The 19,342-nt window shown below is 31.8% G+C and overlaps 1 protein-coding gene across 11 annotated transcripts in view; it reads right to left on the bottom strand.

Moving 5' to 3' along the window:
* NSD1 (nuclear receptor binding SET domain protein 1) overlaps positions 1-19,342 on the bottom strand; it is a 165,624-nt gene that overhangs the window by 84,176 nt on the left and 62,106 nt on the right. For all 11 annotated transcript variants that reach the window (XM_031953741.1, XM_023506588.2, XM_031953749.1 and 8 more), the window contains 2 exons: positions 6,279-6,414; positions 1,193-1,365 (listed from right to left, as the gene is read on the bottom strand). In XM_031953741.1, coding sequence (XP_031809601.1) covers positions 1,193-1,365; positions 6,279-6,414 — 309 coding nt within the window. The remainder of the gene's footprint in view (positions 1-1,192; positions 1,366-6,278; positions 6,415-19,342) is intronic.

Raw genomic sequence — 19,342 nt, 5'->3', positions numbered from 1 at the left:
GAGGAAATAAGCACAGGGATTTTGAAAAACACCTTTCAATTTAAGAACTAAGTTTGTTAAGTTTTGTGAAGTAGTTAAGAATGTAGGTAAATTAGACAAATAGTTATATGCATGTATGCATATACATAGCTATCTATTATATATGTACTTATACTGAAATCTACCCTTCCAAAATAACTGTCAAAGCTAAAGGACTTTTCAAAATTTAAGAATACAAAAGAAGGGGGGCAGCTAGGTGGCACAGTGGAGAGAGTACCAACCCTGAAGTCAGGAGGATCTGAGTTCAAATCTGGCCTCAGACACTTAACACTTCCTAGCTGTGTGACCCTGGGCAAGTCACTTAACCCAATGCCTCAGCAAAATAAATGAATGAATGAATAATTAAATAGAATGAGAAACAAAAATGTACCAATCCAAGAAAAACTACTTTCCCTATTGCACTACCTTCTTTAAAAATCTTTAAAAACATATTTTTAAATGAGCTATTTAGCAATGTAAACTGGGATGTATAATGAAAAAACAAACAAAAGAGCTTCTTCCTAATATATTGAAAGCTGTGGAGCACTCCTTTATTAAATTAGTAATTTCCATAATTCTACTTATAAAGAATTTTTAAAAAACTATAAAATTCATTTGTAAAATGAAAAGCTACAAATCTTATTTTGATGATGTATCTTACATGGGAAAATGTCTCCATCTTGTGGACTTTTAGGAAAATGCTACTATGACACCAAACTATTTCTTCACCTGTACAGACATGAGTCTTCTTTAAAATTACTACCAACAGAAAAGATATGACCTTGGGTTCTCCACAGACATATAATGTATGACAGGTCCTCCCCAAGCCAAAAAGAAAGGTTCAGGGATTAACTACCTACCTGTTGTGTAAGAACCAGCACTAATATGCCAGAATTAGCCACAAATTTTTATATCATAATTTATGAAAAAGTCTATAAAAGCATAAAGATGCCATGATCTATGTTAGTGCAAGTACTCTAAAGCAATCATAAATCATCTAAAATATAAAAAATAATTTGAAGATGGATAAATTTGCTTCCACACAGATATTTACAAGGGTATTAAAAAGTCCTAGAAAATTTCCTATCAGTTCCATTTAATTTAAATATCCACTCTTCTAAACTTCCAAAGGCTAGGAACTACCAGAACTATTAGAAAAAAGCAAACCTTTTACCTTATGTCTATAGCCTTTTTCTTTCTGTTTGCCTCTTCTCCTCAATACAGGAAGCTCTTCAAACTGATGTCTTCCTTCAAATAGGACAATCGATTTTCCTGCCACCCACGCTTTTTCAGAAGGATCTCCTAAAGCTTCCACGTAGTATTGGCGATAAGGCCTTTGGCTGGAAACTAGTGAAAGACATGTAACTGTTTTATCTCAAAAAGGTGAATGCTAAGCACAAGAAAATGATGAAAATTGCAAAAGCCTCATAACTAGTTAAAAATTCCATTTATAAAAAAAATTTCAAATAATTTTCTGAGAAAAGTCAGAAATATTCAAGTTAATTATTAAATACCCATTTATAAGTTATTTTTTCTAGAACTATGGGAGTGAAGTCTCTAGTCTTCAGGAGAAAACAGTTAAGTGAAGTTTACATTTACACATAAATAAGATACAAATGTAGAACACAGATTAAAGCTACCTAAAAAGTGCTAAAAGGAAAGGTACTACTCTTGGCCATAAGAAATGGATGGGAATTAGAAGAAAACACTCCAGAAAGAGACAATATTATGAGCAAAAGCTAATATACTGAGAACACAGAACAGTTTACTTTGGTTGTACTTATGAACAGTACTTATGAAAAAAAATAAATGCAGACAAGATTGACACTAGAGACAAGAGTTCTTTGAATGCTGTGTAGGCAATGGGGAACCACATATTCAAAGCAGGAAATCAAAAAAGAATACTTTTCAGTGAATAGGGAAGGATGAGAGAGAACAAAATAAACATCAAGAAAAGCATTGAATAAGAAACTGCTGTATATCACAGTATGCAAATGCTACATGACAACAAAAAGTTTAGATACAGATCAAAATAATCAAACTACAAATTAATAAACAGGCCTATACATTGATTCCTTTTACATAGTGTTACATAGTTTGTACTAGTGAAAAATTTCAGTAAGGCAATCATAAACATAAGAAATAACCAGCAATCAATGTATATAAAGTCTAAATAATAGCCTTTTTATAGCAAAATAGAAGGAATACCATCATCTTATTTTGTCATAGGATTCAACAGGCAAAAATGGATTTAGTTAGAAATTAAGAATAGAAGAAAAGGTTAAAAGTCACTCCAAAATAGCTTAAACTCCTCTTTAGGAAAGCTTAAAACAAATCTAGATATATGTAGCCAATCAATTTTGCTAAAACTAAAAATATATGTAGAGAAAGAGTAAAATGAAATTGGAAAAAATATGCTGGAGACAGACTGAATGACCTTGAACACAGCTAAAAACAGATGAACTAATAGAATTATTCTAGGATGAATAGATATAGATGAACAACAAAGATAAAGTGAACATAAATAATATTTATGCTAACCTTTTCACCTAATCACAAAGTTATATCACTTCCTTCTCAAATAATATTTTTTATAAATATTTTCTGAATATCTACTAAGTAGAAAACACCATGACAGAAGCTGAAGAGTAAGGATAATTAAGACAGGGGCTCTACCCTCAAGAAGCTTAAAATGCAGTAGATAAAACAAAAAGTACAGAAAAATCTCTACAAATGTTATAAATGCTCTGCTATGATAAAGGAGAAAGAAATTAGACTAGATGGGAGAAATATAAGAAGGCTTTAAGAAAAGATCTTCAAGGCTTAGCCTTAAAGACTGAAAAAAAAAAGTTAAAAAAAAAGATAGGAAGCACTGATTAGGAGAAAAAAAATCACAACAATATAGGCAAAAGAACAAGGTGTTATGTTATGGCAGCAATAGTATGTGCAAGGAAGAGATAAAGTGAAGTTCAAAAACAGCAAGGCAACAGAGAGTAAGGCCAAGTTTAAAGAATTTACTTTCCTTTGTAGGCAATGAGAATCTACTGACCATTCCAGAGCAAGTGGATTAATGATGTAAAAAAAATTAAAGTGAGGGAGGGAGAAGAAAGTGGAGGTAGAAGCTATTGCAATACGTTACTGGTAAAGCAGAAGCCAGAATGAGAAAGGTTGACTAGGTCATGAAGTGTCATGGGCACATAAATTAAGGTCTAGAGAAAGTTTATTTATTTAATATAGGGAGACCAAAACATTGCAGAAAGAGGTAGTAAGCCAGGAAAGTTAAAATGCAAGAGAAAGAGGATATATTGAAAGAAGCAAAGCTCTGGGTGACATAGAAAGTGAAACAATCAAAAGCAATTGGTGATAGGATTAGACTTGTGGGAGGAGATAAGTAGAATAGAAAAATGCTAAAGTATTTTTGTAGTTGAAAGCTCAGTATGAATAGCCTTAATCTCAGTAAAATTGAAGGCCAGATCATGTGGTCAATAGGAACATTAGGTCTAGACTTACTCTTTAACATATACTAAGCTGACAGATAAATATCAAGAATTATTAAGCAATAGTAAGAGCATTTGAGAACAAATATTTGCAGTGGACCAAATCATCACAGTATGTCATAAGGCAGCAAAAATAATAAACAAAAGAGGTTAGAGTAAGGAGATCTGAATTCTAGTCCTTGATTTGCCATTAAATAACTTTTCTGATCATGTGCAAGTTATATGCTCTTGGGGCCTTATATATCATCTTTAAGGTTCTATTCAGCTTTAAAATTCTATGATTATGTATAATCTACTATGATAAAATCAACAAATGTTTATAAGTAGCTTTTGAATCCCTCAACCTCTTAAGATTTCTCATCCATAAATTATAAGAATGGACTAGATGGCCTCTAATATTCCTTCCAATTCTAAATCTACAACTTTATGATTCATGGAGAATAGGGACAAACTATGAAATGACATTTTCTTTATTAACATGAACAGTTATTCTACTTTCACAGAATGATACAAAGTGGGAATATCTAAACATAAGACAGGAGATACAATATATAATGATAGTTGAATCAATTATTCTATTTTTTCTATTGTTATATTTTAAGCAAAAGGAATCCAAACATGACAACTCTGAAAAAAATTAAAAATACTATTTCTTTTAAAAAATAATTAAAAATTTAAAGATAATCTCCACTGCAGATACAAATAACTATAACTGTTTCCAAAATCTCCATAGCAATTGAAATAGTAGCCACACTGACAGGATTCATGTTAAAAAAAAAAAAAAATCAAAGATAGTTTTTAAGAATAGTTGCTTATTTCTTCATAATGTAAATTAATTAGTTTTGTGATCCTGGACATGTCACTTTGCTGGGTCTCAGTCTTCTTGCCCAGAAAATGACAAAATCATTTTAGATGATTTCTAATGCTCTTTTCAACTTTTACATTCTATTTTCTATATCCCTACTAACTCTGCTATTCTATTCTAACAGTCTGTTAAAAGGTCCCAGGCAGTTCTAATCATTTAAGGTTCTAGGGTCCTTTTCTTCTCTAATTTTCTATAAATAGTCTCCTAAAGATCTGATTATGTTTAGTTGAAATGAATGAAAAAACCATATAGTTTGTAGAAAAAGAAAGCAAACATTTTTTAAACCGGATTATTATTTTTTTTTTTTTTAAAGAACAAATCAGAGTGGAGGAAACAGGTTGAGCAGTTAGCAGTCTTCTGAAGAACTAAAACCTTTTTAGTGAAACAATTAGGGAGATTCTTTTAATCCATTTAAGAGTATGCTTATACAAATATGAGAATGTCTTCAAATTTTAAATTTTGTGGACATTACTTTTCCATATAATTACAAATTCAGAGTCACTAAAACCACACTCAAACTGAAAACAGGAAATGTTTCATCCAGAAAAGGGATTTCTTGTGTCTATTATTTCTACTTTCAAATTTCCCACCATACTTTCTGATTAAAAACTATTTTTTCTAAGCTAAAACATTCCTAAGAGGTCTTGAACACTTAAATTGAAAATAGTAACTACAATAAAATATGTCTTCAACAACCAAGAGAGTAATTTAAATGGTCATTAAGACAAAATCAAAGGAATATAAAATGCAAAAAGTTTTAGAATAATATTAATTTTTTCAGGTAAGTGGGAAACACTTTGAAAGGATCCCTTTTAGGCTAAGCAGATTTTTATATAGTAGTTTTCTTTAGCTGACATTCTGCACAATTAAATGTCTCTGGTACAAACTGGGAAAGCAGACACAATTTACTGTACCTGCATATATACTACACGCATGGTTGGGGAAAGGAAATAGGGTGGAAGTACTGCAGTGTTATCAAGTAAATCTACAACATGAAGTTAATAGAATTATAGGACATCACTGGGAAGATACAGTTACATTCATTTAGTCCAACCACTTCATTTTACAAAGCAGAAAACTGAGGCCTAAAGAGAGGAAGTGTTCTGTTTACAGTTACATAAAGTACAGGAGCTAGTTATCTGAACCCAGATCCTAACTCTAAACTTAGTTCTCCTTCAAATATTATACTCTATTTGATTCACAGTTCTTAGGAACTTAAGTATAAACATTAGTAACATTCTGAACAGATAAATTAAAAATTGCTCACAAAACAATTACACTAAATATCAACCTGAATACAATAATTTCAAGGGTATAACCCTTGAGATTCAACATACTAAGACACAAAAAACATAAAATGTTCATTTGATCAAAATGGGTTCTATTATGTATATAGGAAAAGTGAGGTGTCAGTTGACAATGACTACTTAGTTGTGTAACCTCACAGAAGTCATCTTATATTTACAGACAGGAGCATTTATTGGACAATACTCAGGAGACTGAAGGGGTAAGAGACTGTGTTACAGCTCCAATACTTACCAGTGATATGTCACTTCTTTTTATCTATAAAACGGGCATTATAATATTTGCAATACTTATATCACAGGGTAGGTAAGGACTTTATAAGCCTTAAAACACTATATAAATGTAAGGCTGTCATCATTACCATCATCTTTGAAAACTGCTTTATGTAAGTGAAATAATGCTTTGGACTCTACTGAGAAACTCAAATATTCTTTTAATTATCTTTTTAGTGGGAAAACAATAGATCACCATGACAAAATTTCATTCATGAAATACTAAAAAAACATTTCCTAGCAAACTATTACTTGTAGTTTAAAAGTGCAAATTCATCAGTCTCTAGAAAACTGCCTTGTAAAATCAACTATGGGCATTACCTTTCATTTTTGAGTGAGTGTTCATTAATGGATCGCAACAAATTCTGCTGGGCCACCATGGACGTCTGTTGAATTTTGCCCAGACAAGTTGTCCAACTCCGTATTTCAAGGGAGCAGGCTTTTTCTTGGGTTGACACTTTGGACAAACAGAACAGGGGCAAGTCAATAAGATGGAAATCCTTTTACAAAAACACTACTGAAAATAAAATCTGAATTAATGTAACCCTGCCCGGCTTAAATCTCAGAATATAATTGTGTGACACAAACAATACATAAACTATTTGGTTCATAACAATAATTATGTTTCAATATTTAAAAGAGCTATAATTTCATTTCATATGGGGACTACTACCTGCATCCCACTTCTTAGTTAAATGGTAACCTATTTACATCTTAGATTTAAGGGCCTTTAAAAAAATTCATCACCTTGCAACCAACCTGGTGACCAGATTCTCCAAACTTAACCTGGGACTTACAATTTATCATTAATACCATGTGTAATAGGTAGCTAGATGGGACAGTGAATTATGTACCAGTCCTGGAATCAGAACAACCAGAAGGAATGTAATTCTGCCCTCAGACAATTACTAGCTATGTGACCCTGGACAAGTCACTTAATCCTGATCCCCTGCCTCCCCTGCCCCAGCCATATGTGTAAATAGCTTGATCAGACTTGTCATAGCCTTCCAAGAATCCAGGCTTACTTCCATATCATGATTAAATCTAAATATATAGTATTTTAATTAATCAAGCAGTACTTTAGTTAAATGTAGGATATTTCATGGAAGCAGAAATAAGTTTGAATACTAGTCTAGCACTGTAATAAATTATGTACAAGTAACTTTTAAAAGTAAAGAAGCAAAACTTATCTCTGCACAAACCTTGATGCTTATTCACTGGAAAAATTACATTCCAAAAAACGTCAAAATATAATGTCTAATTGATTCTGTTCTCTTCCTCAAGAGTTTTACTGAGCAGAACCAGGAGAACATTGTACACAGTAACATTGTATGATGATCAACTATGACAGACTTTGCTCTTTTCAGTAGTAACACAATGATCCAAGACAATTCCAAAAGTCTCATGATGGAAAATTCTATCCACTTTTACAGAAACAACAATGGAGTCTGAATGCAAATCAAAGTACACGGTTTTCACTTTTTTTTTTCCCCTCTCATGGCTTATTCCTTTTGTTTTGATTCTTCTTTTTACCAAAATGACTAAAATGGAAATATGTTTTATAACATGATTGTACATTTTTTTATAAGCTATTATCAGATTGTTTGCTGTCTAGGGCAGTTGGGAGGAGATAGAGAAAAAAAATAGAAATCAGAACCTTATAAAAGTAAATGTTGAAAATTATCTTTTCAAGTAATAGGAAAAAATAAAATACCGGTAAGTAGAAAAAGTTTTTGAAACATGCATTCAAAGATCCAGCCCTAAAGTCTAAACAAAAACCAAAGAAGAAATATCCAGCCTCTCACAAAATGATCCTAAACATGAGAAATCTAATATTCTAGTACTAGAAAACATGGGGATCTATTCTTCATTCCAACAAGGAAATTCTGGTCCTTCCAATGTCAAGTGATAAGTAAAACATCTCCAGGAAAATATGATGAAATAGATCTACAAGTTTTTAAGTAAACCCACATGATGTTACTAAATTCCAATTACTTTCCAGCTTTAAACTACAAAAATATACTTCATTTTTTCTAATTTTAGAAAAGTTTCATAACTCCTCCAAAACTCTAAAGTTTTAGTCTATGCAACTTACTACAGTCAACAGTGGGGACCTGTGAGAGACTCCACTCTGTGACTATATTAAAGGAAAGGAAATGATGGTTAAAAAAGAAGAGGGACAAAAAGTTTTGCATTCATCAAAGCTCTATTATACCCCAACTATGGCCCAAGAAGTCTTCTAATATGTGCTCAAGCTATCTAATCACTCCTGAAAATACTCTGAAGAAATTCCTTTTTAAAATTAATCTGGAAATCAGTGACTCAATGAAAAACTGCAGTAATTTTTTTCTCTTGTTATTGGAATCAGATTCTAAAATGAAAGTGACTTATACAGGAATCCTCTCTAGAAGATAATGGCCAGTTGATCATCATTTCCCTCTCCTCTTGAACATATGAAGTAATAGGAAACACTACAAAATGCTATTTTGAAACATTTCTCAGTAAGTAAATATTAATTTGCTAGTAAATAATTATATATTAATGTATATTACATATAAGAAAATAAATTATGTAAAATAAAAATTATTAATTTATTAAGTACTTACTATATGCTAGACAATGTGATAAGTACTGAGAATACAAAGAAAGGCAAACAATTAACTCCTTAAGAAATTCAATCACATTGTTAGTGGAACTGTGAATACACCCAGCCATTCTGAAGAGTGATTTGGAGCTATGCTCAAAAAGTTATCAAACTGGGCTTACCCTTTGATCTAGCAGTGTTACTACTAGGCTTATATCCCAAAGAGATTTTAAAGAAGGGAAAGGGTCCTGTCTGTGCAAGAATGTTTGTGGCAGTCCTCTTTGTAGTGGCTGGGTGGATGCCCATCAATTGGAGAATGGCTGAATAAATTATGGTATATGAATATTATGGAATATTATTTTTCTGTAAGAAATGACCAGCAGGATGATTTCAGAAAGGCTTGGAGATTTACATGAACTGATGCTGAGTGAAATGAGCAGGACCAGGAGTTCATTATATACTTCAACAACAATACTATATGATGATCAATTCTGATGGGCGTGGCCCTCTTCAACAATGAGATGAACCAAATCAATTCCAACAGAGCAGTAATGAACTGAACCAGTTACACCCAGAGAAAGAACTCTGTGAGACGACTATGAACCACTACATAGAATTCCCAATCCCTCTATTTTTGTCCGCCTGCATTTTCAGAGTCCAACACTTTTTGTACAGCAAAATAGCTGTTTGGACATGTATACATATGTTGTATTTAATTTATATTTTAACATATTTAACATGTATTGGTCAACCTGTCATCTGGAGGAGAAGGTGGGGGGAAGGAAGGAAAAATTGGAACAAAGGATTTTGCAATTGTCAATGCTGAAAAATTACCCATGCATATATCTTGTAAATAAAAAGTTATAATAAAAAAATAAATATAAATGAAAATAAAAAGAAATTCAGTCAAATCATTGAAGTACCATTCCACACCTCTCAGACTGGCTAAGGTGACAGGAAAAGATAATAAATGTTGGAGGGAATTTGGGAAAACTGGGACGTTGTTGGTGAAGTTGTAACATGATCCAACCATTAAGAGAGCGATTTGGAACTATATCCAAAGGGCTAGGAAACTATGCATACCCTTTAATCAGCATTACCATTACTGGGTCTGTATTCCAAAGAGATCATAAAAAAGGGAAAAGGACTCACATGTGCAAAAACGTTTGTGACAGTCCTTTTTGTAGTGGTAAGGAACTGGAAACTGAGTGGAGTTCCTCTCTCAGGTAGAGAATGGCTGAATAAGTTATGACATATGAATGTAATGGAATATTTGGTATGATGATCAAGTAAAACTGATGGAACTTAAATGTAGAAGAGCGGCCCTGAAAAGTTAAGAGACTGAATTACTGGTTACAGAGAAGCTAAAATTTTAATCCAGGTCCTAAGGCTCCAAATTCCGGAAACTTTCCTCACTGTATCTCATTGTCCATTCAAATGTGGGCTCTACTCTTATTATCTGTATGACTGAAAGAAATCACTCAATTTCTTGGTCCTCATATTACTGTTCTGTAAGAAATGACCAACAGGATGATTTCAGAAAGGCCTGGAGAGACTTACACGAACTGATGCTAAGTGAAATGAGCAGGACCAGGAGATCATTATATACTTCAACAACAATACTAGATGATGACCAGTTCTGATGGATCAGGCCATCCTCAGCAACGAGATCAACCAAATCATTTCTAATGGAGCAGTAATGAACTGAACTAGCTATACCCAGAAAAAGAACTCTGGGAGATGACTAAAAACCATTACATTGAATTCCCAGTCCCTATATTTATGCACACCTGCATCTTTGATTTCCTTCACAAGCTAATTGTACAATAATTCAGAGTCTGATTCTTTTTGTACAGCAAAATAATGTTTTGGTCATGTATACTTATTGTGTATCTAAGTTATATTTTAATATATTTAACATCTACTGGTCATCCTGCCATTTAGGGGAGGGGGTGGGGGGGGGTAAGAGGTGAAAAATTGGAACAAGAGGTTTGGCAATTGTTAATGCTGTAAAGTTACCCATGTATATATCCTGTAAATTAAAGGCTATTAAATAAAAAAAAAAAAAAAAAAAAAAAAAAAGGAAAAAAAAAAATTTCTTGGTCCTCATTTTCCTCATGTGTAAAATAATGAGGCTATGTGGAAAAGAGTTAAAGGTTAAATCATCTCAAATCTCTTCCACAATCATTATAGAAGTCTATTTCCTGTGTCACTCATTCCCACAGGATTTTTAAAACTTTATTATTAAAAAATTTAGAAAGGTTACTTACTTGACACACATGTATTTGTAAGTATTTCACTTATACGAAGTCTTGGAAATAGAGCAAAGAAAGAACTATGGGAATCTCCAAGTAACAATTCAAGGAGACAAGCCAGAATTCCTGGTATATGGCCAAAACCTGGGGCTTTCAGTTCTAAGTTCCATTTTGCAAGTACAAAAACTCTGGGATTGGGGTCATGAGCCTAGACTTGAGGGAAATGGAAGGACAGACTGCAGCACTAGGAAAAATGACCCCTTTTCCCTATCTTCCACAAACATAAACAATGGTTACAGAAACCAAACAAGCTAACATTTTCCCCCACTAGCAAAACTTGGCTAAACATAAATCCATAAGAAAAGTTCTGACCCCAAAAAATTTCTGGCGAAAAAAGCCTATTTTTGAACACAAAATATTACAGAAAGGAATGTTGACAACTATCTTTACATGTATTATAGAAAAATAAAAGTATTTAAGAAAAAATAATCTGAAAATAAAAATAATACAATTTTAAAAAGGAATTTAACAAACCAACAGAACATCTTGTACTTTATAAGGATAAAGTTTATTGAATCCACAATTTAAAAAAAAAATTTACTTGCAAGTAAAAGAAAAGGAATCTTGTAGTTCTGCAATCCACAGCAGTATTTTTTTTTGTATATGATTTTCTAATTTCTCAAAAATGTATAATATCTTTACTCTGAGGGCATTGCATTATTAAATAAAAAGAAAAAAGAAAAGAGTCCATTTGTTAAAGTAAGATAACTATGAAAAATATACCCTGTTCCCAAATTATCAAAGATGACAAAAGATGGTCAATCAGGTCAAGAAATGAAAGGTAGATAAAGAAGTGAAATAGAGTTCATCTTCAAAGGAAGACACTTTAGTTTAAAAAAAAAAAAAGCTCCTATAACAAAGAGTAATATAAAATGGCTCCCTGCCTACAGAGAATTTATAGAAGAACTCAAAAAAAATTTCAAAAGTCAAATGAGAGGCATTCAGGGAAAACCAAAAATAAATAAATAAATAAAATAATAATAGCCATCCAAAAAAAAGAAGATTATGAAAAAAGAATTAACCAACTAGAAGAGAAGGTATAGAGTCTCAAAGATGAAAATAATTCTTTGACAATTAGAATTGGACAAGGGGAAGCCAGTGAAACTATGAGAGACCAAAAAATGACAAAACAGATTATAAAGAATGAGAAAATAGAACAGAATATGAAACTTCTTATAGGGAAAATAACAGATCAGAAGAACAGAACAAGAAAAGAAAATATAAAAATAATTAGACTGCCAGAAAATTGTGACCAAAAAGAGATTCCTGATGCAAAAATGCAGGAAATAATCCAAGAAAATTGTCCTAGAGTGATAAGACATGAGGGGAAAAGTAGAAGTTAAAAAAAAAAAAAAATCCACTGATCACCACCTCAAAGAGATCCTTTGTGAAAAACACATAGTAATATTATTGTTAAATTTTGAAACCCCCAAATCAAAGAGAAAATTTTGTAAGAAACAAGAAAAAAACAATTCAGAAACAATCAGAATTGTACAAAACTTAGCAGCTACAATAAAAGACTGCAGTTCCTAAAATCACATCTATAAACAATCAAAAGAACTAGGCCTACAGCCAAAAATATTATATCCAGCAAAACTATAATTCTGAAAGAGAAAAAATGGACATTCACTGAATTTGCAGATTTTCATGACTATCAACCAACCATGAACTTAAGAAAATTTACCATATAAGAGCCAACATCAAAGATCAATTTTAAGAAACTTAACATGTACAAATTGTTTGATTTTTTACATGGGAAAAATATACAATTTGTTTAACATTCACATCAACAATAGGGCAGCTCAAAAGATTGGCCATATTTATGGGTTAAAATATTTTAAAATGTTATACAAATGAGGTGTAGAGGAAGAATAGACACAAAGACATTAGAAAGGGGAGGAGGCAAACTTATAGTTCTGAAAACCAATTCACATCGGGAATGGGTTCAATAGCAATGTTCTCTTTTATTTTTCTTTATTGTTTTGTAAACCTTTTCTGTCTTTTTTTTTTTTTTTTTACTGTTTTTTCAAATGAAATACATTTTAAAATTTAAAAAAAAAAAAAAAAAAAGTGAAATGGAGTAGAGCCAGATAAGTAGATGTGAGAATCATGAGTAAGAAATAATAATTAATATATGGGACCTGAAAAGATCACCAAGCTAAATAGTGTAAAGAAAAAATAGCGTAGGATATAAGCCTGGGGGACACTTACGGTTAGTATGCATAACCTGTATGGGAAGCCTCTTTGAAGATTTTTCCTTACTTTCTTTCCTAATCCCAAAGGGAGAGCTTTTCCTTGAATCATTTTGACACTAAGCAACACATATACTACATAACACAGTATTAAATGATCTGGCTCCTACTGCTTTAAATTACTGTTTCATTTATCTTTAACTAGAAAAGAATCTCCTTTGAAGTAGAAGGTATGTGTCAGAATTGTCCTATATTCTCAGTGTCTTAAGTACCTAAAGGTCATAATATGTGATGGTAAATTAAGACTCCAAAGAGAAGGAAAGAGGCATTATCATTATCATCCAAGTAAAAAAGGTGTGTTCAGATGAATCAAGATCTATTTTTCCCCCATATGCAATGATTGCAGAGTCTAGGGCAAAAATCTAAAGAAATACAAAACAATACAATAAAAAAGAAAAGAAAAGAAAAAAGTTGGTGATGATAAAGAAAGGTTACTATATACTATCCTGTCCTAAAAAGTGTTAAAATCTGCACTGACATGAACTGTGAAATCATGGAGTCACAACCTCCCTGAGGCTATTTTTTCATCGTAAAAGTGGAAAAGACCTTTGCAATTTTTTTTTTTTGTGAAATCCAATAAAAATAATGGATATAGATTAAGTTCTAAACTTTAGAGAACTATGAAAATCAGATATTATTATTATTAAGCTTATTAATAATATATTTGTTTAGCATTCATTTTAAAGTTTACCTGGAGCAGGGATACAACACTGGTCCTGGAATCAGGAAAACCTGAGTTCAAATCTAGCCTTAGATATCTATCAGCTGAGCAAGTCCCTTAATTTCTCTGACCTCTAAGGGTTTGTATTGTGGATCAAATGAGAATATTCGTAAAGCATTTAGCACAGTGTCTAGCACATAGTATAGTAAATGTTTATTCTTCCTTTTTTACTACGTAATGCAGACTAGAGAGAAAAAAAGATCTGTTAAGGGATATGAAATGGTCAGAACTTTTCTCCTCTCTAAGATTCAATATCACATTTCTAAAAATGCTCTCTAGAGAGGGACTGAATCAGAACCAAAGGATATGGCATTATCTGAGTCAAAGAGCCAATCTTAAAAAACATTAGGAGTTTAGGATTCTCTTTCTCCACAAGGAGTGAGAAAGGGTTGGGAAGATGGATTTAAAAAAAAAAAAAACTATACTAAAGAACAGCTACCAAAATTTATTTTTAAAAAGGACCTCAGATTAAGAATCCCTGCTCGAAGTTTTGTACCTTCATGAAGTACAGACCTGTGTTAGTAGTTACTTGGCTCACAAGGAGTTATTTAACCCAATAAAATCACAGGTTTGAATCCCTTCCCTACTCTGCCATTCTACCCTAACAGTAGAAAACCAAAGATAATAAATATCTTCTAGGCTCCTCATCACAAACCTAGAAATCCCTATAAAATTTTAATTTGGGGGGGGGGGAGGAGAAGGGGAGGCCATATTAAAAAACAAAACTAAAATCACATCTTTTATTAATGTCTCTCATTTACTAATACTGGTTTAAAAATAAACCTTTAACCTCTCTCTTTTTTGGGGAGAAAGGTATAGGGGAGTTGATAAAAGGAAATTCTGCTAGACTTTGTTTTAGGAAGATATTTCATTCCAATTGGAGTATAACCATTTAGAAATTCTCTCTCTTTCATTTTTAAATAAATTTGGTTATGTAGTCAAAGTGAAGGACAACCCAAGAGCTATATGCTACACCAGTATGTACAATTTCAATACAGAAATAAAAAAAAAACAGAAGAGGACCTTCAGCACACTGCCCAGGTCCTCTTTGAAGGAGATTAAACTTAGGGGCAAGTATCCCACAAAATGAGATGACATAGAAGGGCTTTGATCTACTGAAGCAGAGAATGCCTACAAATAGCAATGCTATCACAGAACGAAATAAAATAATTAGGCATGATTTTATAACTATAAATGAGTTATATAAACAAGGTAAAGAGTAGTAAATGGTGATTCACAAATAGGAAGAAATCTCAAAAACCATCTAATTCAAACTAAAGAATTCTCTCTACAGCATTCTGACAAGTAGTCTAGCCTTTGCTTGAAGACCTAGTGTGTTAAGAAAATCCACTCTCTTCCAAAGACCATGATACTTTGGGGCAGCCATAATTCTGTAAAGATTTTCTTGACACTGAGGTCAAAACCTCTCTATCTTTTATCCACTGCTCCTAATTCTTCCCAAAAGGCCAAGCATATTAAGTTGTATTAATTACTAACATGACAACCTCTCAAATAGTTTCAAATAGTTGAAAACATTTATATCTCACTTAAATTATCTCTTTTCTAAGCCAAAAATCTCCAATTTCTTTAGTTGATCCCTCACATGGTATATGATCTTTAGTCTCAGCTTTTCTAGAAAGATTCACTAATTATTCCCAGGAATTCAACTAGAACAAGGTCTTAAGACATAAATCCTTCCACCAAAGTCTTATTCCCATTTTTCCTTAGGGGAGTTCTTTCTCAACCTGAGGTCTCAAAACATTGACAAGTTCTTCCAAGTATGAAAGCTTTAAATATGGGCTTTGCAAGGGACTAATATGCCCATTTTCCAAAAACCTGATTACCTAAGTGCAGAAAAGGTTATTAACAGAAGGTTTAACTAAAAAAATTGATGACATTTTTGGCTTAAAAAAAAAACAAAAAAAAAACCCATGTAACAGTTTAAAACATATAAAAGTCTTATAAGAACAAAAAAGTTGAGTTCTATCAGATTAGAGCTAATGAGATTAGTGCTAAAATTTTTGTTCCACCACAAAACACTTTTACTTTAATGAAATCTTAAAAAATTAGGATTTGGGGTTCCTAGGCATCAGTTTTGTGAAGAGATATGAAAATTCAATTCACCATATTCAACACATTTTTTAAAACCAACTTTTGAAGTGGCATAGTACAGAAAGTCCCCAACATAAGATCAGTAGAGATTTACAATCATCAGAATACTGTCACAATACTGGGGATCTACTTCTTAGTTTATTTATCATTGAGAAGAACTCTTTTAGATTAATTCCTCATAAAATGACACAATGCAAAGGACATAGATTGCAACCTTCCTGACAGGTTGATGTGAGAGGTATCCTAGTTTTAACATATGTAAAAAAGTCACAAGTAGTAAGATCATAAAATCATGGACTGAGAACTAGAATAAACCTCATTTTTTACTGATAAGACAAGAGAGACTCGGAAAAATTAATTACAATTAGAATTTACAATTAGAATACTAATTCTACACTACATATACAACTTTCCACTATGTGAAGATAACTCATCTTACTTCTTTGTTCCAAACATTCAACTTCAAGCAAACCTCTAAAAATGTAGTGTTTGCACTTAGTGGTCCTTTGCATAACCTGTTCCTTCAAACCCTCAAGTTTTGATTTTATGAATATGCCTAAAAGTGTTATGCCTAAATGGTTGAATTTTCATGGTTTCACAATTCATTTCTTTTTCTTTTTTGTAATATGTAAATGATTTTTATATTTCTATGAAGAACTTATACACTGTTCAAAATCAATTAACATATCCATGCATTGTTTATCAAGTTCACCATCAAGATCATCCCTCTCTAATATATTTCAGTCTTTTCTCTGAAGAATCATCATTTTAATAGCATTTTCTATTTAGCAATAGCAATTTAGCAAAATAGCAATATTTTGATATGGACTGTTGAACTATTTTGGTTACTAATGTAATCATACAGGGTAGACATAGTGGCAATAAGATAATACTACTGATTGCAATAGATTCATACCATAAAAATTGCTTCCACCAAGTATCTTAGAAACAGTTATCACAGAACAGACACAATTCATTTCTAAGGACAAGAGAGTCTTTATTATAGAGCTAGGTCCTCTGATACCCTCTAGTTCAATTCTTCACTTTATTACTATACCCTCATTATGTTACATACTCTCTTCTTATATCAACTCCTGAAAAATATTAACTAATTTCCACTAAGTGCCTTTAGCTATTTAAATTGAAAAGCTCGAAATGAAACATTTTGGGATTGAGTTAGAGAATGTATAGGCTGAAGTTAATTCTAGAATTTCAATTTTAACCTCCTCTACTCTAACTTGTAAGTCAAAAATAGATTAGGCCAGATAACTGCCAATCCTAATTCCAATTGATATTTTGCCACTTATAAGAAAATGCTTAATTCATTACCAAAAATGTTGGTATTCTTATTTAGCAAAAAAAAAAAAAAAAAAAAAAAAAAAAAAAAAAAAAAAAAAAAAAAAACAAAAAAAAAAAAAAAAAAAAAAAGCTAATACCAAAATGTCCAAAAAAACCCTTGGTTTCTATTTACCAAGATCATTTAACAAAAAGTTAGACAAATATATGTTTCCTTCTTCTAAAAAGATTTAGGAATAATGGTCCTATATATTGGGGACTAATGCAGAAGGGCACTTCAGAAACTGAATAGGAGTTTCAAAGGGCACTAATTTTCATCCATCATGTGCTGCATATTGATTAAGAATCTGAACACCTAAAGTTATCATCATTCTGATGTTTAAGGTTTTAAGAAAATATCAATTTCTCTAGCCCAACAGCTTATATGAACATTCTTATCAATGCTATCATTTCTTATCACTACAACTCAAAATCTACTAAGTGCTCGATTGTTCATACACCAGTAAGGAATAAAATTTAAATGATTGCAAGATAAGTTACAATTATAAAATGATACCAAGTTAAATTTAATAGAAGCCAAAATTCATAATGCAAAACTTTAGTAAAGGGTCAATATGCTGTCAATCTGTACTTGCTTACTACCATTTGTGGGTGTGATAATGGTACAGTATACCGATATCAACAGATGTATTAACTTTTTTAGGAGTGCTGATTAAAATGGACAAAAGGAAGAAAAATTCAGATGGAAATATTGCCACCACAAAAAAGTCTTGTTATTACAATAGAATAAATATCTGACATAACTGTACAATATGAACATACTTACATTAACTCTAAAATAGGACAAGATATCAGAATGCCTGTTATCAAAAATATTACAAAACATGCAGATGAAATAAAAGAAAAAGACCAAGTTACATCAGCTATTTGTGGTTTGCAAACAAAGACAAGTGAAAAAAAATGTTATACTAGAAATGGAGCAGTTGCATTCCTTTTGGTATGCCTATCATTCATGCGTTTAAGACAGCAAAAGAAATAGAGGAGAATAAAAAAACCTTTTTACTACAAGTCTTGGTTGACTGGACTGCTTTAAAAACTAAGTCCAATTGCATAATGGCAGCCAGATAGTATACAGGACAGAGCACTAGACTTGAATTTAAATTTGGCCTCAAAAATTTACAAGCTGCAGCATGACCCTGGGCAAGTCCCTTCACCTGTTTGCCTCAGTTTCTTCATCTGTAAAATAATAATAATTACACTTAACTGTCAGAATTGTTGTGAGATCAAATGAGATGATAATCATCAAGCATTTAGCAGTGCCTAATATGAAGCAAGTGCTACATATTATTATTATTGTTAAAAATTACTTTCAAGGCAGTCAATACAGATACGGACGAGGTAGCTAAGTATACTAATGTTTGGAAAAAAAATAATCAAAGGTGAATAACAATGATTTTTAAAATGGATGAAACAGGCTTATTCTGGGAAAGGACACTTTCTAAAACATTTTGAAGAAAGCAAAAAAAAATTCAATATAGATTTAAATTGTTTAAGGATGATCTAACCCTTTTATTGGGAAATACAGGAGGCAATTTAAAATTAATACCAATTTTTTTATGTATCTCAAAATCCTCTCATTCTGAGAAGATATAACTGATCATTTCCAATTTTTTGATGATCAAATAAGAAAGAATGGGGGACCAGAGGTGTTTCTGAAAACTGATTTTCAACTGTTAAAAAAAATTATGATAAGGATAATATGTTTACTAATCCTAGAGCATAAGATTCTAGGATCATGACCCAGATCCACCAACTACATGATCTATTATGTGAGAATGTGAATGCAATGATGGATGATGAGGATGTGGATAAAGCTCTCAATCCACCAGGGATGTGTTAATATTTAAAGAAAGAGAAGATATTTCAGTCTAAAATTGCTAAAATATTTTAAATGTCAATAATGACATTTTTTGATCATATGGGTATTCAGTAATTTGTTTTTTAATTTTGTTTTCTCAGATAGGTAGGGAAAATTTTTTCATAGCAAGTTTCTCTGATAAAGGTTTCATTTCTCAAATATTTGGAGAACTGAGTATTTTAGAAGG

This window comes from Sarcophilus harrisii, chromosome 2 (assembly GCF_902635505.1).
Source record: "Sarcophilus harrisii chromosome 2, mSarHar1.11, whole genome shotgun sequence".
In the NCBI taxonomy this organism is placed as follows: domain Eukaryota; kingdom Metazoa; phylum Chordata; class Mammalia; order Dasyuromorphia; family Dasyuridae; genus Sarcophilus; species Sarcophilus harrisii.
The sequence above is the reverse complement of the archived record's forward strand: the minus strand, read 5'-3'. Positions and strand labels throughout refer to the sequence as shown.